At 49.1% G+C, this 22,838-nt stretch overlaps 11 protein-coding genes across 11 annotated transcripts; 3 read left to right on the plus strand and 8 right to left on the minus strand.

Moving 5' to 3' along the window:
• Positions 1 to 424: 424 nt before the first annotated feature.
• On the minus strand, positions 425 to 2,797 carry N7537_006488 (OPT family oligopeptide transporter; the record flags this gene model as incomplete). Its single annotated transcript, XM_056897545.1, has 1 exon — positions 425 to 2,797. One exon carries the CDS (start codon positions 2,795 to 2,797, stop codon positions 425 to 427), a length of 2,373 nt encoding a protein of 790 aa, XP_056753330.1.
• Positions 2,798 to 4,334: 1,537 nt separating this feature from the next.
• hsp70 (molecular chaperone Hsp70) lies at positions 4,335 to 6,245 on the plus strand (the record flags this gene model as incomplete). Its single annotated transcript, XM_056897546.1, has 1 exon — positions 4,335 to 6,245. The coding sequence occupies one exon, from the start codon at positions 4,335 to 4,337 to the stop codon at positions 6,243 to 6,245; it is 1,911 nt and encodes a 636-aa protein (XP_056753331.1).
• Positions 6,246 to 6,705: 460 nt separating this feature from the next.
• On the minus strand, positions 6,706 to 6,977 carry N7537_006490 (Non-classical export protein 1; the record flags this gene model as incomplete). Its single annotated transcript, XM_056897547.1, has 2 exons — positions 6,706 to 6,883; positions 6,955 to 6,977. The coding sequence occupies 2 exons, from the start codon at positions 6,975 to 6,977 to the stop codon at positions 6,706 to 6,708; spliced, it is 201 nt and encodes a 66-aa protein (XP_056753332.1).
• Positions 6,978 to 7,168: 191 nt separating this feature from the next.
• N7537_006491 (uncharacterized protein) lies at positions 7,169 to 8,089 on the plus strand (the record flags this gene model as incomplete). Its single annotated transcript, XM_056897548.1, has 3 exons — positions 7,169 to 7,649; positions 7,734 to 7,826; positions 7,884 to 8,089. 3 exons carry the CDS (start codon positions 7,169 to 7,171, stop codon positions 8,087 to 8,089), a joined length of 780 nt encoding a protein of 259 aa, XP_056753333.1.
• A 325-nt stretch (positions 8,090 to 8,414) lies between these two features.
• Positions 8,415 to 9,391, minus strand: N7537_006492 (WW domain-containing protein; the record flags this gene model as incomplete). Its single annotated transcript, XM_056897549.1, has 2 exons — positions 8,415 to 9,255; positions 9,306 to 9,391. The coding sequence occupies 2 exons, from the start codon at positions 9,389 to 9,391 to the stop codon at positions 8,415 to 8,417; spliced, it is 927 nt and encodes a 308-aa protein (XP_056753334.1).
• Positions 9,392 to 9,855: 464 nt separating this feature from the next.
• N7537_006493 (WD repeat protein) lies at positions 9,856 to 12,771 on the minus strand (the record flags this gene model as incomplete). Its single annotated transcript, XM_056897550.1, has 1 exon — positions 9,856 to 12,771. One exon carries the CDS (start codon positions 12,769 to 12,771, stop codon positions 9,856 to 9,858), a length of 2,916 nt encoding a protein of 971 aa, XP_056753335.1.
• Positions 12,772 to 13,823: 1,052 nt separating this feature from the next.
• Positions 13,824 to 14,890, minus strand: pmp47 (putative peroxisomal membrane protein Pmp47; the record flags this gene model as incomplete). Its single annotated transcript, XM_056897551.1, has 3 exons — positions 13,824 to 13,939; positions 13,999 to 14,723; positions 14,778 to 14,890. 3 exons carry the CDS (start codon positions 14,888 to 14,890, stop codon positions 13,824 to 13,826), a joined length of 954 nt encoding a protein of 317 aa, XP_056753336.1.
• A 665-nt stretch (positions 14,891 to 15,555) lies between these two features.
• Positions 15,556 to 15,791, minus strand: N7537_006495 (uncharacterized protein; the record flags this gene model as incomplete). The annotated part of the gene is made up of 2 exons (XM_056897552.1): positions 15,556 to 15,707; positions 15,734 to 15,791. 2 exons carry the CDS (start codon positions 15,789 to 15,791, stop codon positions 15,556 to 15,558), a joined length of 210 nt encoding a protein of 69 aa, XP_056753337.1.
• A 152-nt stretch (positions 15,792 to 15,943) lies between these two features.
• On the minus strand, positions 15,944 to 16,949 carry N7537_006496 (Rab family GTPase YPT1; the record flags this gene model as incomplete). Its single annotated transcript, XM_056897553.1, has 5 exons — positions 15,944 to 16,138; positions 16,207 to 16,434; positions 16,488 to 16,535; positions 16,601 to 16,724; positions 16,939 to 16,949. The coding sequence occupies 5 exons, from the start codon at positions 16,947 to 16,949 to the stop codon at positions 15,944 to 15,946; spliced, it is 606 nt and encodes a 201-aa protein (XP_056753338.1).
• A 559-nt stretch (positions 16,950 to 17,508) lies between these two features.
• Positions 17,509 to 20,862, minus strand: N7537_006497 (M1 family metallopeptidase; the record flags this gene model as incomplete). Its single annotated transcript, XM_056897554.1, has 11 exons — positions 17,509 to 18,103; positions 18,171 to 18,383; positions 18,441 to 18,883; positions 18,961 to 19,031; positions 19,083 to 19,293; positions 19,352 to 19,377; positions 19,437 to 19,553; positions 19,628 to 19,745; positions 19,810 to 20,456; positions 20,540 to 20,709; positions 20,828 to 20,862. The coding sequence occupies 11 exons, from the start codon at positions 20,860 to 20,862 to the stop codon at positions 17,509 to 17,511; spliced, it is 2,646 nt and encodes an 881-aa protein (XP_056753339.1).
• A 459-nt stretch (positions 20,863 to 21,321) lies between these two features.
• N7537_006498 (TFIIH/NER complex subunit SSL1) lies at positions 21,322 to 22,794 on the plus strand (the record flags this gene model as incomplete). The annotated part of the gene is made up of 3 exons (XM_056897555.1): positions 21,322 to 21,533; positions 21,595 to 21,930; positions 21,999 to 22,794. 3 exons carry the CDS (start codon positions 21,322 to 21,324, stop codon positions 22,792 to 22,794), a joined length of 1,344 nt encoding a protein of 447 aa, XP_056753340.1.
• Positions 22,795 to 22,838: the final 44 nt, after the last annotated feature.

Consider the following 22,838-nt stretch of genomic DNA (forward strand, 5'->3'; position numbering starts at 1 on the left):
GGATGGTTGGTGGAAAGGGGGCAAGGGGAATTTAAAAGACGGTCTGCAAAGTAAGGTCTTCCCCCTCGAACCAAAACAACATGTAAGGGTGACCTCGCCGTCTGATTGGCTGTCGTGGGTGATCAAGCCCCGTGACAAATCTTGCCCTGAGGCATCAAGGATAACCTTCAGAAGTATTATATCAACTGAAAAGGAACTGAAAATGAAACCAAAGAGCAAACTATTGAAAGATTTACCTACACAGCAAGATAATCCTATCTAACGTGTTTATATGGGCAAGTATTAGCCCCAGGCCATCGAACAATATTACAACATGCTAGGATGCTCCTTCTGCCTACATTAGTGAAGTTTTTTTAAAAAAGAGGCAACTTTTATATTAGAACTTATAATACCAGCTATTCGTTTCCCAAATTATAAAAGCAAATCACCTGTCAAGAGCGAAACATCTCTCCACAGACGTTGCATTATTGCCCCACCATTTTGGCATCGAAATTTGCTTGCCTGCCCCGAAAAAGAAGAAGACGAGCAACATGTTGAGGTTAAATCCAGCATCAAACGCAGCAGCAACCAGGTAATTATACCGCTTCCAGACCTCAAAATGGCGACGGTAAGCCCAATACATTACAATATATCCACCGATAATGGCAGATGTGTAACCAGTACTGATGTTACCGTAGAACATCGCCAGTCCTCCAAAAAAGATACTGACATTCCACAGGTCAATTCGAAGCCGGGGGAAGAAACGGTGGAAACCGAAGAGAATAGGAGGAATCGCCGCCCCTATAAGGAATGACCAGGGAAGCACGGCCATTTCCGTCTCAGCAAAAAGCCTCTTCGGGCCAAGCACAGCGTACTGAACCCCCATTGTGTTAGAGGTTCGCAGGGACTGTCCTGTCCATTGATTCAGTGGGTCCGTTTTCCGGCCAGTCAGATAATCTCCTTTGGTGTCCATGATCCAACGAATGACGGCATAGTTGATCGGAACACCCATACAAGTGCCGAAAATTTGAGAGAAGAAAACCGCGCGGGGTGGAATGTGCATGTAGTGACCAATCTTTTGGTCCTGAAGCATATACTGTGCACGATACCAGGCGTCACCCGCAATAGCCCCGTAGACAGAAGGACCACAGGGATGTTGGTGGGTCTCACCGGCTTTTGTGTGAACCATGTAGCCATACATGAGTTCGTTGAAAGAGCCAGTCTCAAGCTGGTAGTTGGAGATGGCGTAAAGCCAAGCAAACGGGATGACCAGGACAGCAGCACTCGCAAGGGCCACAAACAATGTCCAAATTGGAATGAAGAGATGCCCGAGTGCGAGGAATATGATCAGAATGACAAAGGCTACCGAAAATAGAATACCATACCACCACCATGGAATCTCTTTGTACTGTCTCTGGATGACGTTGAGGCGGTCGTGATACTGGTGATGAATGCTTTCGTTCTTGGTAGGTTTTTCTGCTGTGCGAGATGACCAGATTCTTCGGACATTCCCAGAAATCTGTGCGTATCCAAACGTCAAGATCCAAGTGACAGCTGCTGGAAGTTTGGCGTAGTCGAAAAATGTCGCCCACACATTCTGCAAGCCCATATACATCGGTCCATACTCCTCATAAGCGGTCACGTTCAAGCGATAGTCTTGAGTGAGTACGTCGAGGGTTGGGTAGGTTGTACCATTACCTAGGAAAAGGCTATTTGACATGAGTCCGTGCTTGAAGGAACCTAGATTCCCCCACTTCGCTGCAGGAAGTAGGACCCAACAATTGAAAGCAAATGCCAAGAACAAGATGACTTGCGTCCAGTATGGAGTCGTCATGATCGAGGATCCATTCCAGTTTACATTTGACCAATCCAACGAGAGATTGAGGAAGCCCATGCCACCAATACCTGAGCCAATGAAGTTGGCCACCGGATTTCGAGGCGCCACCCAGCAGAGGAAGGCTAGGGACGATGTGAATGGGAAAACATACTCGGGAAGGAATTGCCACATGGTCATTCCTAGAAGCGCGAAGAAAAACACCTTCATCTGGCGCCGAGCGAGAGCCGATGAGTTGTCTGTCTTGCGGAAAGTTTCGAACAATGTGGTCTGCATCAAAGCTTGGGGCCAGATGTATTCCGGGTCAGGCAAAAGGATTTGTCGGGCAAGAGCAGCAAAGGAGTAGCCAATCCACACGATTGAAAGCATAAAGAAGATGGCAACTGCCGGGTTGACTCGTGTACCGTACCACAGCTCTGCGAGGACGATGGGAGCATATCCCAGGTTGTACGTAGCCCCCGAAGCTGCAGTCAGTGTGACCAAGACATGCTCCTTGATGCTCCATGGGGCCGGGTTCAAGCTAAAACAAAAGCGAGTACCAGGTAGTCCAATTTTCCAGTCAGGAAGGACTCTGGCCATAAAGTGACCGGCATAGTGACAGGCGATTTGAACGAAGAAGATGGAGTACGGTGCCTTGGTTGTGCGGAAGTAGCTCATCTGCGACAGAAAGGCTCCAGGGATAACGAAGATGATCGAGAGCACAAAGTAACGGAAGGTGATTGTTGGTAAGTTGGGATCATCGGTCAAGTTGATCAGATGTCTCACAGACATGGGCAACGCAGCAATCTCGGGGTTATCGTGTGTCTCTTGTTCAATAGCGGCTGTTTCCCCCTTAAAATGGAGGTTCTCCTCATCCACCCCGGTCTCAGCGACCTCCGGGTTTTTTAAGGAGAGCTTCGAACCTTCTAAACCCATGGTGTCTTCCTCTATTTTGACCTCGGTAGGTTGGTTCCCGGGCGCCTTACGCTTCAGTCCAGCGAACATGGCGAGGAAGGGGATTTTAGAAGAGGATTCTAGCGGAACCCAGATGGAAGGCAAGATAAAATATCAGGTACATCGATATTGATTCTTTATAGAAAACTAGTGTTTAGAAATACCATGATGTGCGACTGGAGTAAATATTCGCCATATCCCCATCAGACAACGTCCGATTGGACAAGTCTAGGATAATGCTTATGTTTCAAGGTTACATTTACAAGGTTAAACATCAATGCTTAGCGCGGATGGCGCAAGCCCGACTCGGCCTTTTGGGAGGAAAAATAAGAAATAAGCGAAAATGTTAGTTTCTCCGGGTTGGCTCCGATTTGTCTAAATTTTGGAGACAAAAGATTACTTCGTATATGTTATATATGTATGTTGTAGCTATACTCCGGAGTATGGCGGACTACTCCGTACAACATAACATAGGATGTATCAATTAAAACCTCTTGGCAGGGGAATTATAGGATTGTTCCAAGATTCTTTATTTTATGGAGTATGGAGTATGGAGTATATGAGGATAATAACATACGTAAATATGTAAATATCTAAGTTTTTATCCGTTCGTGAGACAAATAATCCTTATAGTCCTATAGGCTGCTGAGATATACAATTTAAAGAGATACAGACTACTTAGGGATAGGGAAGTACAACATATAAGATATTCCCAGAAAGTGCGAAATTTAGTCTCTGCCTTGGGCTCCAGTTTCCGCCTCAAGGAGAGAATCTGGATAAATGTTACACCGATTCCGGGGTTAGAAATGATTACATAATTTATTTTCTAGTTGACTACAACATTACCCATTGCCCGGGGAAACACTCATTCCGAATTCCGAAGTCCACGAAAAAAAACTGGTAGGATAACTATGTTCAATATGATTTTGATGGGGTCATAGGTCATGAATTCACCATGACGTATGCATAATTGACCTTACCATTACCAACAATACATGGATGTACATATTTATCTTCATCTAAAAACACACAAATCAAAGGGGTCTCCCATAGCGACGGGAATTAATCCTGTATTTATTCCGTATTTATCATGTACTGACCCTGCATTGATACCATAATCTGACACCGCCTTAAGAGTCATCCCACTATTACGTCATACAGCCCCGCCATAAAAAAAAAAGAGAACGTCAAAGAAAAACATGAATCAGAGTAAAAAGAAGAAAAATAGGAATTGACATCGTTGACAATAATTTTGAAGATAATCAAGTAATTTGTCGAGCTGAAGGCTCCACTGGGCTCATCTGGAACCTACTAGAGTCTTGATGAAGAACGTAATGAGGTGGTTGCTGGGCCATCGAACCTCGTGGAATCTCATGGATCCGCATGGAAGGTCCCTCTAGAAGCTTCTGGAGTAATACACCGCTCACTATATAGGAACTTTTCTCAGCCCTCGTCCCCTTCCTCTTCTTCTTTCCTTCTCTCACTATCAAATACCCTCTTCCTCTTTGTATACTACCTACCCTTTTCACTCACGAATCTCTTTCTACACACCGTCTTCTTTTCTTTTTAACGATTACACACATTCACCATGGCTCCCGCCGTCGGTATTGATCTGGGAACCACCTACTCCTGTGTGGGTGTCTTCCGTGATGACCGCATTGAAATCATTGCCAACGACCAGGGTAACCGCACCACCCCCTCGTTCGTCGGTTTCACCGACACCGAGCGTCTCATCGGTGATGCCGCCAAGAACCAAGTCGCCATGAACCCCCACCACACTGTCTTCGACGCCAAGCGTCTCATTGGTCGCCGTTTTCAGGACGCTGAGGTCCAGGCCGATATGAAGCACTGGCCTTTCAAGATCGTCGAGAAGGCTACCAAGCCCGTCATCGAGGTTGAGTTCAAGGGTGAGGCCAAGCAGTTCACCCCTGAGGAGATCTCTGCCATGATCCTCGTCAAGATGCGTGAGACCGCCGAGGCTTACCTCGGTGGCACCGTCAACAACGCTGTCATCACTGTCCCTGCCTACTTCAACGACTCTCAGCGTCAGGCTACCAAGGACGCCGGTCTCATTGCCGGTCTCAACGTCCTCCGTATCATCAACGAGCCCACTGCCGCTGCCATTGCCTACGGTCTTGACAAGAAGGTCGAGGGTGAGCGCAATGTTCTGATCTTCGATCTTGGTGGTGGTACTTTCGATGTTTCTCTCCTGACCATCGAGGAGGGTATCTTCGAGGTTAAGGCCACTGCCGGTGACACTCACTTGGGTGGTGAGGACTTCGACAACCGTCTGGTCAACCACTTCGTCAACGAGTTCAAGCGTAAGCACAAGAAGGATCTGACCACCAACGCCCGTGCTCTCCGTCGTCTCCGCACCGCTTGCGAGCGTGCCAAGCGCACCCTCTCTTCCGCTGCCCAGACCTCCATCGAGATCGACTCTCTCTTCGAGGGTGTTGACTTCTACACCTCCATCACCCGTGCCCGTTTCGAGGAGCTCTGCCAGGACCTCTTCCGCGGCACCATGGAGCCCGTTGAGCGTGTCCTCCGTGACGCCAAGATTGACAAGTCCTCCGTTCACGAGATTGTCCTCGTCGGTGGTTCTACCCGTATCCCCAAGATCCAGAAGCTCGTCTCCGACTTCTTCAACAAGGACGCCAACAAGTCCATCAACCCCGATGAGGCCGTTGCCTACGGTGCCGCTGTCCAGGCCGCTATCCTGTCCGGTGACCAGTCTTCCAAGTCCACCAACGAGATCCTCCTTCTCGATGTCGCTCCTCTTTCCCTCGGTATTGAGACCGCTGGTGGTGTCATGACTCCTCTGATCAAGCGCAACACCACTATCCCCACTAAGAAGTCTGAGACCTTCTCCACCTACTCTGACAACCAGCCCGGTGTCCTGATCCAGGTCTTCGAGGGTGAGCGTGCTCGCACCAAGGACAACAACCTCCTCGGAAAGTTCGAGCTCACTGGCATCCCCCCCGCCCCCCGCGGTGTTCCCCAGGTTGAGGTCACCTTCGATGTTGATGCCAACGGTATCATGAACGTCTCCGCCCTCGAGAAGGGTACTGGAAAGTCCAACAAGATTACCATCACCAACGACAAGGGCCGTCTCTCCAAGGAGGAGATCGAGCGCATGCTTTCCGAGGCTGAGAAGTACAAGGAGGAGGACGAGCTTGAGTCTGCCCGTATCCAGGCCAAGAACGGCCTTGAGTCCTACGCCTACTCCCTCAAGAACACTCTTTCCGAGGGCAAGCTCCAGATCTCCGAGGATGACAAGAAGAAGGTCGAGGACAAGATCAACGAGGTCATCGGCTGGCTCGACAGCAACCAGACTGCTGAGAAGGACGAGTACGAGTCCCAGCAGAAGGAGCTCGAGGCTGTTGCCAACCCCATCATCTCCGCTGCCTACGGTGGCCAGGCTCCCCCTGGCGCTGGTGCCCCCGAGGGTGGTGCTCGCTCCGCTGACGAGGTTGAGGAGAAGCCCGAGGAGCTTGACTAAACGTTTCGCTCTGAATGATTCTTTATTTGCCATTTGGCACTCGTTTTCTTTCACGTCTTGTTTTACGAACTTATGGGGTATCAAGGTTTCCTTTTGCGCATGATTGCATAGATACAAGGTTATCTCTTTTTCTAGGGAAAAAAATCCTAGTGAATCAAAATTCTTTTTAATTCAAAACCGCTCTTTTCTTCTGTAGATTGTAGATCATAACTAGTGAGATCACCTCATCAAGCTAGCCCTCTAGACTTGTACGAAAATGAGGCCATACAAGAATTACATTCCCTTGTACCGCGCAAGTGTAGAGGATGACCATTCCGGTGCAATTGGACGGTCAGTTCGTGTATGTAAACATGTACAAATAGAATACAAAGATTCAGGATTCAGGATTCAATATAAATTGTAATTCTCTTTGGGGATTCTCCCAAACCAAAACTCCAAACTGAAGGATCACAATTTCCGTTTAAACATCTTGGAAGTCTCCGTTCCACCAACGTTGTAACCGATGCCCGCTCGTTTGTACGATGCTTCCGTATGTGATTTCCGACACGCGTTCGGGGTGCTGTTCGCGCTGGTCACGGCGGATGCGGGTGAGGGCAGCAGAGACGCCCATGGTTAAGGCGAAGAGGGGATCCGCGATCCTGTTCATATGGTGTTAGAATAATGGGTCTCTTGTCGGATACAGTCCCGGACTATTGTGGACTATTTGTACCTGGAAATAAGGTAGACAGGCATGATGCTCTGGGATTTGGGGGAAAGAAATAAAAAAACAAAAACAAAAACAAGACGGTGGTTTCGGTGATTCGTAGATGCTTGTATGGTTGTACATCCAAGAGCTGGAGAGGATATCCATCACGTGATACGGACACTGCTTTGCTGATCGGAACCCATGGCCCTTTGTCTTTCACAGCAACCATATCTCCGCCATGCATTTTTCACTCTCCTCTCTTCTCCTGCTAGGAATTAGCAGTTTGGCATCTGCCAGCTCTTTGACAATCACCATCCCCGTCTCCAGTTCATTACCAAACCCACATGTCCTCCCCGCAACCAGCCATGCCACTCTCACCACTCTTCCCTCTGGTGGGAAAGACCACGTCTTTTCCGCATCGCTGACACGCTCGGCGACATTTGTGTTCCATGATCTTCAATTCTCGGGTTCAGATGCTCAACCCGAGTCCTACTTGCTTGATATTCGCTCCGCTGGTGACTACGTCTTCGCCCCCTACCGCGTCGATGTTGCGGCCGATGGATCCATTCTTGGTATCTGGGAGACTTTCCGCGGGAACCCATGGGATAATCGTGGCGCAGAGAAATATATTGTGAATGTTACTGGAAAGAAGGAGGTTGATGTGGTTGTCGAGGCCAAGCTTCTTGGACGAAAGGTCTTCTATGAGCAGCGTGCTCAATGTGAGCTTGCCCCTTCCCTTTTCCCCCATCGATACAATCTGCAATAAATGTCTATAGTTGCACTAACCTTGCATTGAATTGCAGTCTCTCCCTTGAGTCTTGTCAAGAACCCAATGGTCTTGCTCGCAGTTGTCGCCCTAGGTCTCATGTTTGTCATGCCCAAGCTCATGGATAACAGTATGTCTATCCCTCATAACCCGAAGTAAATATCCGGGGCCTAACTCTGTTGTCTAGTGGATCCTGAGATGCGCGCCGAATTTGAGCAACATTCTCGCTCCTCGCCCATCACCGGTGCCACTGCCAATGCCATGACTGGTGGTGGGTTTGATCTGGCCAGCTGGATGGCGGGTACAGGTGCCCCTAGCCCCACGGCCAACGATGCGTCCCAGGCCGGTTCAACTGGTAGAGATACCAGTGGTCCTGCCCGGAAGCGTGGATAGAAGATTATCACTTCATTATATTGACCGTTCTTGGCATGGTATCTTGTCATTGTCTGGTGGCTAATTGTATGATACAAAGTCAACGGGAGCTGCTCTTGGCTCATAAAATTGAAGCCAAATGCCAATAAATGACTAGAGCTGTTTAGGCGAAACAAAAGCAATCCTCCCAAATCCCCCCCCCCCCCCCCCCCCCCGATGTCAAAACGCCTAGAAGTCCCTCGAGCTGTACAGAGAAACCTGTCCCTTATCCCGAAGTCGATCCTAGTAACAAACCGAAGAAAAAAAGAACAGAACAATCAAAGAAATCGACGAAACGCAACCGAGCTTAAAAGTCGCCTCCTCCGAAGTCATCACCACCACCATAATCATCACCACCACCGCCACCATAATCGTCGTTGTCATGATGATCATCAATAGCATCAGCAATCAGCATACCGCCAAGTAAACCGCCACCAACACCCAAAGCAGCAGCGCCGGCAGTCCCCATACCTCCTCCACCTTGTCTGCGAGGCGGTTGCTGCTGGTAATATCCACCCTGCTGCGGGTATCCTCCATATCCTCCTCCATATCCAGGCTGGGGGCCATGCTGCGGAGGATAGCCACCACCGCCGTAGTATGCACCAGGAGGAGGACCTTGCTGGGCATACGAGGCGTACTGTTGCTGCGGCCGAGGCGACCTGCCGCTTGAACTCTTGCCCATCAGCTTGCTCAAAAATCCACCCTTGCTGCGCTTCTGTTCCTGCTCAGGCATCGGGCTATGCGATGTCGAGGCCGCCGCATATCCCCCTGGGCCGGTGGACTGTGGCCGCGAGGCATTGTTGTAGTAGTCTGATGACGCGCCACGATCTCCTGGTCCGGCTCCGGGTCCTCGTGTACCGGCCCGGGCATCTTCCTCGGCTTGGAGCTTGGCAGCAAGCCGTGCATCTTCGTCGATCATATGAGGGCTGGCGTTGCCGGGGCCAGTATTTGTTGAAGGGTTATAGGGGTTATTTGATCCCATGTGTTGCTTCTGGTCTCCTGCCCTGGCTAGTGCTGCTGGGTCGCCAGGCCCAGCATTGCTATATGATGGCGGGAGAGAATTGGGTGTGTAATTACCGTCACCGCGCGGCGGGGGGGCTTCAGGACGGTCCCATTGCGATTTGCCCGTGGCAAGGTCCACATAGAACCTAGCTGATTGTCAGTACTGTGGTCTTTATTGAGATGAGTAAATACACACCAAGCGTGGTAACGATCATCATACTGCGCTTTCCATCCCTCAGGTACCGAGGGCGGGGGAGGCCCGGAAGGCGGGGCGAACGACATGATGTGACAGGTATGATTAGCTTGGATAGGTTACAAGTCTGGAAGATTGAATTTTGAGGATGATCCAAGGGTTAGGTTTAAATGAGGACAAGAGGAAGTGAGAGAATGTGTATGAGAGTGAGTGAGAGAGAGGAGTTCTTTGGTTCATGGATATATACTCGGCGGGAAGTAAGCGGAAAATGGTGGCCTCAGGCATATTGACTGCGCCTCCCGAGATCGGTGGCGGTACCCTGATGTCACCATATAGAGGCCATATATAGTAACATTAACTATCATACACACCTACAGGCTACCACATTCAAGATTTCAGCTTATCGGTCATATTCTCCTATAAATTGACATCCACCAATATCATGAATAGCTCTCGCTGCAACGTGAATTTCTTTAAGATAAAAAAACCAAATCAGAACTCCACGCTTCAATGCTATGCAAAATACATCACCGCTGTCGAGAAAGGTGTCACCTTAGACGATCTCCTTTTGGATGTTAGGATCGATTTCTCCACTAGCTGGGAACCAGTTATCTTCCTCAAGAAGCTCAAGTAGTTCCCCAAGGTCAAACCGCTGTCGGTGTGACGTCCCCGTCTCCGCATCCGAGTCGAGTAGAGTCAAGTCAACGTTTTCGGTGTTGCTGATTATCCGACGGGAGAGCCTGCGAGCCTTCTTTTTCATCCGAGATTTCTTTTTGGCTTTCTCCTCTCTGTTGTCTTTTCTGTGGTGTTGTCCATTCTCCTCTTGACCCTCTTCCCATTTCACTTTTTTCGCTTCCATTTTCTCGGCTTTTCTCTTCCTCTTCTTCCCTGCTGGGAAAGAGCCAAGGGAAGACAACGATACAGAGCCTTGGAAGATGAACGTAGAAGGATCATTATGCTCCTGGCATTTTCTCTTGTGGAATCCTCGATTTCGTATTTCCGCAAGTTGTATTTGTCTCTCAACCTCTCGTCGTTGGTTCGAGTCCAGTTCATGACGATCTTCTGGTGGTGGACCATCCAACTGTTGGCTCTGGTACTTCTTGAGCAAAGGGAGCTGCCCGATTCGGTCAGAAGAAACATCTTGCTTGACGTTCCTAGCCCACGAGGCAAAAGGCCCAGTGTAAGAGGGCCCTTGACCCATACCAAACGTTTCGTGCTTGACAAGCTGGCCAGATAGGAGGAGCTGGTTTCCCACAACAATCCCACTATCACTGGCCTTTTCGGGTTCTGGAGCATGTTCGAACTCGAAAGTTTTTATGTTAGGGTCCGAACAAGGACCCGATGATAGTATATGCACGCCTCCTCCAGAACCTCCGACAAGGAGATGAGAATGATCCTCGGTGAAGGCTGCACACATAACCTCCTCATCGAAAGCTACGACGTCCCCAACGAGAACATCTTCGGGTGACCGCCGAATGTCCCACCGTTTAAGAACACCATCGGAGGCACCGGTATAAAATTGGTCCATAGAAGAACCCCAGAGAGCTACCCTAACACCCACGTCTGCCGTTTCCCGGCTTCGCTGGTGATCAATCGGGTTAAGGGGGGCCCTATGGCGAAGTTCGTGGAGAATTTTATCACCTTTCCGATTATCCCAAACATAGGTTTTGCCATCTGTGCAACTAGCGGTCACATATGTGCCGTTTGAATCCATTGGACAAAAGCTGACCTCATTAACATCCAATGCCGGGCAGGAAAATTCCATCACAGACGGCACACGTTTTTGGAGGTCATAGTTGAGGCTAAATACCCTCACAAGTGATTTCGTGGTAATGCCAATCCCTTTAATGCGCGCGTTGTGAGGATCCTCAGGACTGGCCGTTGCAAAGATGGGCAATGAAGAGTGCCACTTAATGTCGAAGACATTTTGTGAGTTAGAAGACATCCTAATGGTCTCATATGCGGATTCGCGGGCTCGCCATAAGCCCAAATGGCCTTTGTATATTGGATCATCCCCTGGCTCGGCCAGACCTCCGGCTAAGTATTCCCCAGTCGACGGAGTATGGCCCCAGGCCAGGGCCGTTGATGAGAACTCAAAGTTGGGCTTATATCGTGCATCGCGGTCCAAGGGAAGGAGAGTCGATGTCAAATTTTCTGGATCTTTTGTGTCCCAGACCAAAATTGATTCCGTCCCAGTAGCCAAGATATGCGGATTGAATCTCGACACGGACATCACTGACACTCGAGACTCATGCTGCAAGGTATGAGTGCAGGACACGTTGCGGATTGATTCCACATCCCAAATCTTGACAGTTTTGTCAAAGCTAGCGGTGTAGAGTCTGTTGCCAATCCACTGCATGTTATTGACGCTCATGAAAAGCCGGGGATCATCAACTGTTGATGATGTTGGCCGTGGAACCCAATGGTCCGGAATTTCCTTCAAACGATTGCTCTGCAGATCGCCTAAGAGAAGATTGTTGGCCTTGTTGTACTGCATATTATGTTCGTCTGATTTAGCTGCGGCGCCCGCCGCAAACCGAGTACCATCAGGCGACCAAGCCAGAACAAGCAGATCCCCCGAAGCGCCTTGCCATGATTTCCATGGTCTCAGGTCCGAGACTACATCGGTGACAATGGGGAGATGATTTCCGCCTCCGAGCTCACGGTTGTACAGCAGCTTTTGAATATTCGCACGACGGGGCAAAACGCGACACGGCTCCTGTGGAGAAGACGCCACGGTGTCCAAAATAGCTTCGACGTTTGTGCCTAGCTCTTCGGAGTCAATGGAAACATTGACCCAAGGATTGGCGTAATAGTTGGTTGGTTGGACTCTATTTCGACTAGAACGACGAATGGAACTTTGCTCGGCAGTCGGGGATATTGACCGCGAGGAGTCAGATGACCTGGAGGCAGATAACATGGTGTCTGGTGGGTAAGAGAAGTGCTGCTTTGATATAGGTGCAACTGTCTCATCCTTCCTATTGGCATTTGAGATTGCCACACTCTCCCTAAGCGTCCGTTGGCGCTCGCGATGACTGGGAGAGATACCATGCGAGGAAGAGACAGAGACAGATTGAGGAGATGTAAGCCGGGAAGGTGCGCGGGAGGAAGCGCGTGAAGATGTGCGAGGGGGAACTCGAATTGGACTGCTAGAGGAAGGAGCGACAGAGCGAGAAGGGGAAGGTTGAGTGGCATGGCTGCCACTTGAGGAACGCGTGAATCGGGGTGATGTCTCACTAGGCTGGACTTCTGTTCGCGGAGTTTGCCAGGCATCTCGGATCTCGTCTCTGGTATGGCCAGAGGTGTCCGGGGTTGACGGATTTTGTGGCAGAGAGACCCTCGAATACTGCACTAGCAAACGGAGAGTCTCACGTTGAATATCTGGGTTTTCCGGGATGCTTCGAGCTGATAGACCAGGGAATGCAGGGACAGTACCCTGGCCGTTAAGACTGGAAAAGTCGTGAGACATTTTAATACCACAGCCGATGTTCCGAGCTAAAGAGAAGGAAAAAAAAAAAAAGTCAGGCATGGATAGTAAAAGTTACAAGAGCGTTCTCTCACACGTTTGACTTGATTGGTATGAATTTAGGCTCAGTCACGTCTGGTGTCGGACGATGGCAAAGTGAGAAAGACATAACATCGGCCCCCCGCTCTCACTTTGTTCACACTAAACCTGGAGTTTCCGTTGTTGCCTTCCCACTCGTCGGTCCCTTAGACCTGATTCTGTTCCTTTCCTTGGTAAAATCAAGCCTATGTGTTTGGATGGCTTTGCTAGGAAAGAAATTGTCCCGGTATAGCCTTGACAGCCCTATCAAAGCAGGATCCTAGGCAATACAGTCGCTCAAGGTGTCGTTTCTGGATGGGTAGGATGGATAATATCTGTAGCTAGCGCAGATCTTCGAAGCCGAGAGTAAGAGGGTCACAAAGGCGATGCGACAACGGAGAGGCGAGCTTCAAATCTGTCATGCATTAGGAGGTTTCCCGTCCAAAGGGACTGAGAGAAGCATACCTAGGAGAAGTATGTATAGAAGCTCAAAGAGAGATTGAAGGAGAGGGGGGCATGGGAATCAATGCGCAAAACTGAAAATTGCCCAGATTGTAGAAGATACAGAAGAAAGTGTGGAGAAATGGAGCAGAATCGCGTCGAGAACGCGATAACGTGGGTGAGAGCGGCGATGGGCGGTGAACACAATGTAAGGCGGTCAGGTCTCAAGTATGATTAAAGAAGTATAAGAGTGGATTTCAAATAACATAACTAAATAACTAAACTACATATTTGCAGAGTACCTGGGTATCGTTTTAAAATAGCCCCCGAAAGCTCCCAAGAACTTCCAAGAAGCTTCACCAAGTCATTCTTCATAGTGGAGAAATGAAATGTAAGTCAGCACCTCCGTACACTCGCATTTCTTGCATTCGAACAAGTATACATGGTGGACATTGAGAGTCCCAATCTTGTCTCTCTAGAAAGCGTGACCATATGAGTTGTCACATAGGTCTGGTAGACTTGGAAAAATATCCTGTCTATTTAGCAATACGGCCCTTTCTACGGGCAGACACCATCATATCATACAGCACATCCTTGAACGCAAAAAGGAATGCAGCAGTGATGGCGCTCTGCGTGACTTTCGGTCCAATACCTTTATTAGAAAATATATCAGTGAACAGCCACCAGGTATGATTACCAAAAATTACTTACCCTTGTAGAGCCCCTTCCAGCCTTCTTCCCGAATAATCCTCTTCAGACTTCCGTTCAAGCTCTCCTTGGGGCCATCCTTGCTGGCCACATGAGCTCGGCTCTTGATGGTGATATATGGGTACGTGAGGCTGGTGGCCATGATTTTGCCTAGTGCGCCCAAGTAGAACGCATCCTTCGGCGTCATACGCCGGCGGCGCTCCACCATGTTTTTCAGTTGTTCGAAAATAGTGTATTGCAGAATTGGGTTGATCACCAGAACCAAAGCCGGAAGGACGCCGGCAAATAGGGCCTTGGGGCCATCCTGCCGGATGAGGTCCATTAGGGTGCTGAGGGTGGATGCCTTTGTTTTCTTGACACCCGGTAATGTTTCCTCCGCCTCAGACTTGCGGGCAGTCATGCGAGTGTTGATGACCCAGATCGGGTTGGTGATCAGCACTGTGGCGCTCCCTGCAATGGCGCCCGCAATCATAGACTCCACCGTCGTGAGCTTTTTCGAGGCTCGGCCTCCCTGGATGGCGGCCTTCTCGAAGGCCGAACGCGTGAACTCATACCAATAGTAATACACAAAATTGGTGACGCTGATTCCAAACAAGGCTGATTCCAGGCCGGAGTATAGTCCCGAGATACCTTCTCTCTGTACAATGCGGCGAACGGCGTCGAGTGTGGTTGAGTGCGCACGCTTCGACTCGACTTGAGCTCTTGTCGACAAAGTGATCAGAGGGTATCTGGAGTGGGTATGCGGTTAGCGGCAGCGATGGGGAAAACGCGGGGAAGCATACGTCAAGACCATCGACAAAACCCCCCCTCCCGCACCTGCCAGCGCGTGCGCGATGTTATCACTCTGCTGGACAGCAGCAGATGCTGCCTTACTCTCGGCCCCAGGTTGAGACATGATGGGAAGAGCTGGAATATTGAAGTGTACTCAGGTGTAACGTATATCCTGTAAAGAGAGGAAGGAGGTGAAATGTGTCAGATTAAGAATGTTTTTGAACTTTACCGTAAGGGTCGGCTTGAAGGGGGATGGGATGTTCATGACGTTTTGCCGAAGTGTGTACCTCGGCTCTTTACCCAACTCCACCGCATTCCGAAGCGCCCATAGCGTAAAATTCACCTTGTACAGGATTATTTACATATATAGTTGAATAAGTTTGATTTGATCTCTTGATGTTCTCGGTACCTGCATGTTAGTCGAGTAGCTTAGATATGTCACATTCAAATAACCCGGAATTGGTAATATCTCCGGTCTACCTAAGTAGTAATTTCCAAGGTATAACTGTATATACGTGTTGATCATGATCTATACTATTTTAGAGTCGGCGCCTGTGACTTTCATGTGATTATATATCTTCATAGATGCCTTAACGGTACATATTAATGTACATTTATATTTAACTCGGGAGACAATCTACATAATACAATGCACTAGTTTACCAGAAAATAATAGAATAATAGAAAAAGTAGCCCCATGTGAGGCAGTATGCCTCGAGAAGTCGCAAGGTTCTCGCTATTATTCCATTCACAAGTGAGAAATCCAACCTACAGAAAAAAAAAGGGAAACTAGAAAATAGAAAGGTGAAGGGGAGGGGGAAGACACAGAGAACGATGGGCCAAGGTAATAGAGCAGAGACGTGGCCAGGAAATCATGAGAACGCAGAAACCGGCGATAATCGCATAAGCAAACGCAGAAACAAGGATAGAACGCAGGCCGTCTAAAGTGAATCCAAGGCAAGAGAACCCCCAACGGCATTATCATAACGATTGCCAGCTGCGTGGAGAAGCTTCTCCTTGCCCATCAGGAATATGTTAGGGATATGCCGAGTTTCCAAAGACCTGACAAGCCTGACTTCAGCCGATTAGATACCACGCCGCTTGGAACCCCTCAATTCATGATGTAACATTGCGCCAAAGTGAAGCACCGCACCACACAAAGAGAACATCGTGTCGTTTAGCAGCAGCCACCTGCCGATCCAGACTGAACACCTTGGCCCTGGCCAACCTGCACAGTCGGCTTGTTGTTGACAGTGGCTGTTCCCATGCGTTCCTTGATCTGACGTGCCATTGTCAAGAATGCCTGCTCAACATTCGACGCGTTCTTGGCCGAAGTTTCGAGGAAAGGAATTCCGAGACTATCAGCGAACTCCTGTAAAAGTGCAATCAAACCGTGTTAGTAGTCTACCCGAACAGCCTTGTGTCTCTTTTTAAACATACCTTAGCAACGGTGTATTCCACGACCTTCTTGTCCTCCATATCGCTTTTGTTTCCAACGAGCAGCTTGTTAACACCCTCGGTAGCGTACCGATCAATCTCCTGGAGCCACTGCTTCACGTTGTTGAAGGAATCCATGTCGGTGACATCGTAAACCACGCAAATTCCATGAGCGCCCCGGTAGTAAGAAGATGTGATGGTACGGAATCGCTCTTGGCCGGCGGTGTCCCACTGTATGTATTATTAGCCTTGTTTTAAATATTTGGTGTTCAATATCGCCATACGATTTGAAGTTTCACGGTCTTGCCATCGAGTTCGATTGTGCGGATTTTCTATAATGACCTGTCAGCACCGCTACTCTCTTGCGGCCAAATACCCTGCGGCTTCTGGGACGTACGAAGTCAACACCGATTGTCGAGATGTAGCTTTCAGTGTAGGTATCATCGGCAAAACGAAGCAGCAAGCAAGACTTTCCAACACCGGAGTCACCGATGAGGAGCAGTTTGAAAAGGTAATCGTATCTATCTCGATGGTTAGGCAACGGAGATCGGCAAGTTTGGAAATTCGGGTGGTGCGACGGTCAAATCAGCGACACGACGATACTCTAGAAATCAACATCACATCAGTCACGTTCAACACACAAGCAGGCTCGTGTAGTCAACCAAAGTAGGGCGCATAGTTGGAAGGGGATTTGTGGGGGAGGGGAGAGATGGGAAATTAGGGAAGGCTTACCACTCGGGATTCATGATGAGACTTTGGAGGCAGACAAGAAGGTGAAATGAAAGCAGAGTTAGAGCACACACAAGTCCAGAGGAATATAAAGGGAAAAAAAACAAGTTGATGGAGTCGAAGTTCCTATGAAGTCGGGGGAGGGGACAATGATGGAACAGTCGCCTGAAATGATAGGGAGGTTCAGGGAGGCAGACGCACCTGATGCGCAGCTTTGTTTCACGTCACAACCACTTCTTGGATTTTTGTATATTTTGTATATTTTGTATATGTATATTTTCTATATATTTGCCTCTTCTTTGGATTATGTTTCTCTTTTTACAGATGTATCTATCACAAGGGGCATTCTATACTTGATTACACTTCCCATATCCGAAATCACCTGCTCAACTGTTGTTATCCCGTGCATAAACTCAGCCTCGTGGGTACTGGACCAATGATCTAAAGAATCTAGAATCCAGAATCCCCCTTTTACATTGTATCAAGGCCGACCTCCCCAAAAACCAGTTTAGTTGAACAATTATTATTGTTAAAAAAATCATAAAGCTACCAAGTTCGTATGTTGTAGATGCGCATTTATGCGTAACCGTGTGCCTGCAGCCATTCGAGAACCAACGCCTCTTCACGCTCCTTATAGGATGCATTCGTTCGAATGTTGTCCGAGACAATCACGAGCGCACGGTCATAGGCCCCCGTTTCCTTGTCCTTGAAGAAAGACGCAATGTCGTCACTGATCCGGTGATCGGCGAACTTTGATAGACCCATACGGACAAAGCGCTCAAACACAACATTGTTAAATGATAGTCGTGTTTCGACAGCAGTCCAGTTGTCCTTGATGTACTCCCATAGCAAATTCCGGACCTTCGAGTTGGCAGCCAGAGATACGGCACCACTGTGGATGTCCTGAATAGCCACCTTATCTGAAAACACGAAGTTCAAGTAGTCCTTCACCAGAGAAGCATCCTTTGTGCGTCCAAGTGCAGACAGGCAGATCTCTTTACCATCCACAGAGTCGGTTCGGATATACTCCTCCTTAACGGCATCGTATTCCTTATGGCCGCCCTCAGACACATTGACGCTGAAAATCACTGACCGCAGATTAGTATGAATGGCATTGGTATCTTTTCCGCTCGCCCAGAGATCAAAACGGCGCTTGGCCTCCGAGACAAATCTATGAAGTACCAAGACTGTATTAGAGAGTGTTTAACGACATTCGGAGACGAGGGAAAATATCTCACCCTTCATGACCCGCATTACAGGCCATTGCAATGAGCAGCTTCCGAAGCTGCACAATGAGGTAGTCCTCATCGGGCTTGAACTCCCAGCCAATCCGTTCTGCCGCTGGGGAAGCCAGCTTGAGGGTAAACCGTTTCAACCCCTCGGCCACTCTCTCGTTTTGTGAGAAAACCGACCGAAGGTTCGCCAGGGACGCAGATACTTGGGACCAAACACTGCAAAACGAGAGATCAGAAAATTACAGCAAAGGACCATAAGGAGGTGTTACTCACAGATAATTCTGTTCGTCCTTGAATCCTTCCAAAAGAGTCAACAAGGCGGGCGTAGTGCCCTCGCCAGAGACTGCAAGCGCAGCTGCGTCACCCAGCAAACCGATCTTGTCCTCGGTGCTCAGGAGATCAAGCGACTGACCCAGCTTTGCCAGATGCAGAGGAGGGTAGTTGGTTCGGTAGAACCCAGACAGGTCCTTGTTGATCTTGTAAAAAGAGTCCTCCCCAATTCCTCCAACGGTGTCTGATTTTGAGGTCAGAGCACGGGTGTCAACGGTAGCCAGTTCCGGGCCAGATTTGATGCCGAGAGGAATCCACCATTTTGTCTCATTCTCCTCTGGCTTCACGTCGCCGGTAGACAAGAATCGATTCTGGCTAACGGTGATCTGACCGGGTTCCTCTGCCACGGTGACAACCGGGAAACCGATCTTGCGAATCCAGGGATCCTAGGGTAGAACAGTTAGATCTCGATTCGACCAAACAAAGACCCAAACAAAGACACAAGGGTTGGGTGTTTACTTACCATGAAAGAATGCACGTCCTGACCAGAGGCTTTACTCAACGCGGACCACAGGTCATTTGTAGTTGCATTTCCTATAATCACTCAGCAGATGTTCCCCCAAATCTTCTTCCTTGACGCCCTACCATATGCATGGGATTTGAGATAGTCCGCAACTCCACGCAAGAAAGTCTCTCTGCCAAGGTGAACACTCAGCATGCGAATGACAGAGCTTCCCTTCAGGTAGCTAATATGGTCAAAAATTTGGTCGACTTCGAGGGCGTTCCGAACGGGAACTTCGATAGGGTGGGAAGCGCGGAGCGAGTCGAGGTGAAATGCTTGTTGCACGCCTTCAGCCTGGGGGAACGTCAATATTGGTCTTAACATGATGGATATTACCTCGGGCATTCCGTACGACAAACTGAGACCAAACATTCCACTCTGATTGCACATTAGATACTGCGTCAGGCGCTCATCGGCTAGAAGCGAACAAAGCTCACCAGGATAGAAATGATCAACGGCAAGCCAACCGACCCAGGTTGCGAATCCCTCATTCAGCCACAACTCATTCCACCAGTCCATGGTGACAAGGTTGCCAAACCACTGGTGAGCCAGCTCTATAAAGTGAGTCAGATACCAAAGCTATGTTGACACCTAGATACCCAGGGATTAAATGAATACAGGGACTGACCGTGAGCTACAACATAAGCAATGCGGTTCTTGTAGCGGTTGTCCGATTTTCCTTCATCAAAGAGAACAGCGGTCGTTCGATAGGTCACAAGACCCCAGTTCTCCATGGCACCCATGGCCTAGAGACGCACAATTAGCTCAAATAAAAAGCTTGGAACTCATGGGGAATACATGGTTACTCACAAATTCGTGAACAGCCAGGAGATCAGCCTTGGGGAGGGGGTATTCAATCTCGAAGACTTCCGAGAAATAGTCAACCGTACGGTGAGCACATTCTAGTGCAAAACGAGCCTGGTCTTGAAGGCCCCGAGTGGTGTAAACTCGAACGGGAATACTCTTGCCCTGGTATTTGCGCTCGGTCATAGCCTCAACATATTCGAAGTCACCAACTGCCCAGGCCAAAAGATAGGTGCTCATCACCGGTGTCTTCTCGAACGTGACAACTTTCAAACCGGGCTTGCTTCCGTCTCTTTCGGATTGAACAGGCATGTTGCTCAGTGCAGTTTGTCCCTTGGGGACTTCAATCTCGAAATCGAAGGTGGATTTCAAGTTTGGCTCATCAAAACAAGGGAATGCCCTTCGTGCGTCGCAGGACTCAAATTGAGTGCTTAGCATGTAGTAAAAGTCATCCTCCTTAGGGGTGTCGGCAGATGGCTCTCCGACGGGCTTATACTTCGAGCGGTAGAAGCCAGCCATGGCGTTGTTCATGGTGCCCGTAAAGTTGATGGAAAGCACAACTTCTGCCGGTGCAATCTCTTGCGAGAAAGCGAGGGAAACGCGCTCCGATTGCTTGTCGTAGGTGATTCCGAATGCTTTGGCCAATTGGCTCCCTATGACAAGAAGACCGGTATTAGCTTCGTTCCCCCCCCCCGCCCCCTTCCATATCATACGAATGACATGCTCTTACACGTACCATCTTTCCCCAATATCTCAGCATTTTGTACTTCGATCTCCTTCGAGTTCAGCACAATCTCGCTAGTAGCATGGGTGACTTTGAGGTCGATCTTCAACGCGCCCTTGTATTCCCATGAACCACCGAACTGCAGGTCGAAAAGAGAGACGTGGTAGTTGATAGGCTTAGCCCTGTTGTCATGTCAGTTTCCAATACTGTAGATCAGAAATATAGCGAGGTCTCAAACGTGGGAAACGAAAGAAAAGGGTGGAAAGAGGCACAGAGTAACCCAAGCGGGGCATCACTCACACGTCAGGAAGTGTCTCTCGTTCTTGAGACGCCATCATGCGGACTTCGGCAGAACAATGCCTAACGGGAGGGGAACTCAGATCTAATGTGGCAGCAGGTGTAGGCAGTCGAGGTCGCAGTCGAGGAGAATGCGAAAGAGACAGTTTATGTAGTGTGCGAGAAAGAAGAGGAGGGGTAGGGCGGACAGTGACTGGACGGAGAACTTGAACTGCTACGCCAGCACAAATGGACCTTCTTCCCCACATCGGGGGGATTCTAGTTTAACCCTCTACGGCTATCGTCGGATTTTTTTTTTTTTTTTAAAAAAAAAGGTACTCCGTAGTTTGGTTTGAAATGGATTGCGACTTGCGACTTGCGACCTGCGACTCGGTGAAGAGTGAGAGATAGGGAGGATATTCTCCAACGGAGCTCCGTCGGAAGCTTGGACCATTTTCGGTCTTCCGTTTGGATCCTCTCTTGTGTCTCTCTTTCTCTCTCCACTCTTACGTACGAACATGGCCGACTCCGATGAAGAATATGTGGGTGAGGTAACAGAAGATGAAGATGATTTACAGGTGACTCGGGGCGATAATCCGCGAGCTAAAAGAAAGCAACGCGGAGGTGCGGAATGGGAGCTATCCAGAACCTGGGAGACATTGGTGGAAGGTGCAGACGGTACCATCAATTCCACGGTCGAAGGTCTGTTGGAGGCTGGAAAACGAAAAAGGTCAGTCTCTTCCGCTTACAGCGTCCATATCTTCTCGCTGAAATGTATATCGGTTGTCCAGGCTCTTGAAAGATACAACACCACTACAGCGCGGTATCATTCGACATCTCATCCTAATTCTGGATCTTTCACAATCCATGTCCGAGAAGGACTTGCGACCCACAAGATACTTGTTGACTCTCCGATATGCTCAGGAATTCGTGAGAGAATTTTTTGAACAAAATCCCATCTCCCAGCTTGGTGTCCTCGGATTGAGAGATGGTCTCGCCCTCCGAGTCAGTGACATGAGTGGTAATCCAACAGAACACCTCACAGCCATCCAAGCCCTCAAAACACAGGATCCGAAAGGGTTGCCTAGTCTTCAGAATGGGTTGGAGATGGCACGGGGTGCTCTTTTGTACGTCTTTACACCAGCCACATGTAGCCTGGGGGGTGGATTCGAACGAAACTAACCAGTGAATTTAGCCATACGCCTAGCCATGGCACTCGAGAGATACTATTTATATATGGTTCCCTCCTTTCCTCCGATCCTGGAGACATCCACCAAACGATAGATACCCTGATTGGCGACAAAATCCGGGTTGGTATCGTGGGGCTCGCAGCCCAGGTTGCAATTTGCCGGGAACTTTGTGCAAAAACCAATGGTGGTGATGAAACAGCATATGGTGTAGCACTGAATGAGCAGCACTTTCGGGAGCTGATGATGGACGTGACTACACCCCCGGCTGCCTACTCACAGAAAGAATCTGCAAGCTCATTGCTGATGATGGGGTTCCCTTCTCGTACAGTGGAGTCCAGTCCTTCGCTCTGCGCGTGCCATTCAAAGCCGTCACGAGGAGGCTATCTTTGCTCACGATGCAACAGCAAAGTGTGTAGTCTTCCTGCCGAATGCCCATCTTGTGGGCTCACGTTGATCCTTTCAACTCATCTGGCACGATCGTATCATCACCTATTTCCATTGATCAACTGGGTCGAGGTGCCGTGGCGTCGAGCCTCGCGAAGCTCTGCTTGCTTTGCCTGTGGTCTTTCCTTTCCGCTTGTGCCTCGGGAGGATCACTGGCAAATGGCAGAGAACCAGACTAAGGGAATGAGTGTGAGCAGTCGCTACGAGTGTACCGCATGTCATAATCACTTTTGTATCGACTGCGATCTCTTTGCCCATGAGGTTGTGCACAACTGTCCCGGCTGTCAAAGTAAAAGTACATCACTGCACTCTGGGGCAGCCAACCCAACATCAGGAGGGATGGATATTACGGTCTAGGGCGTGGAATTATCTCAATATTGCATGGTTTGGCGTCGCAAGAT

This window comes from Penicillium hordei (genome assembly GCF_028827395.1).
Source record: "Penicillium hordei strain IBT 12815 chromosome Unknown utg000003l_segment0_segment0, whole genome shotgun sequence".
Taxonomy (NCBI): Eukaryota; Fungi; Ascomycota; class Eurotiomycetes; order Eurotiales; family Aspergillaceae; genus Penicillium; species Penicillium hordei.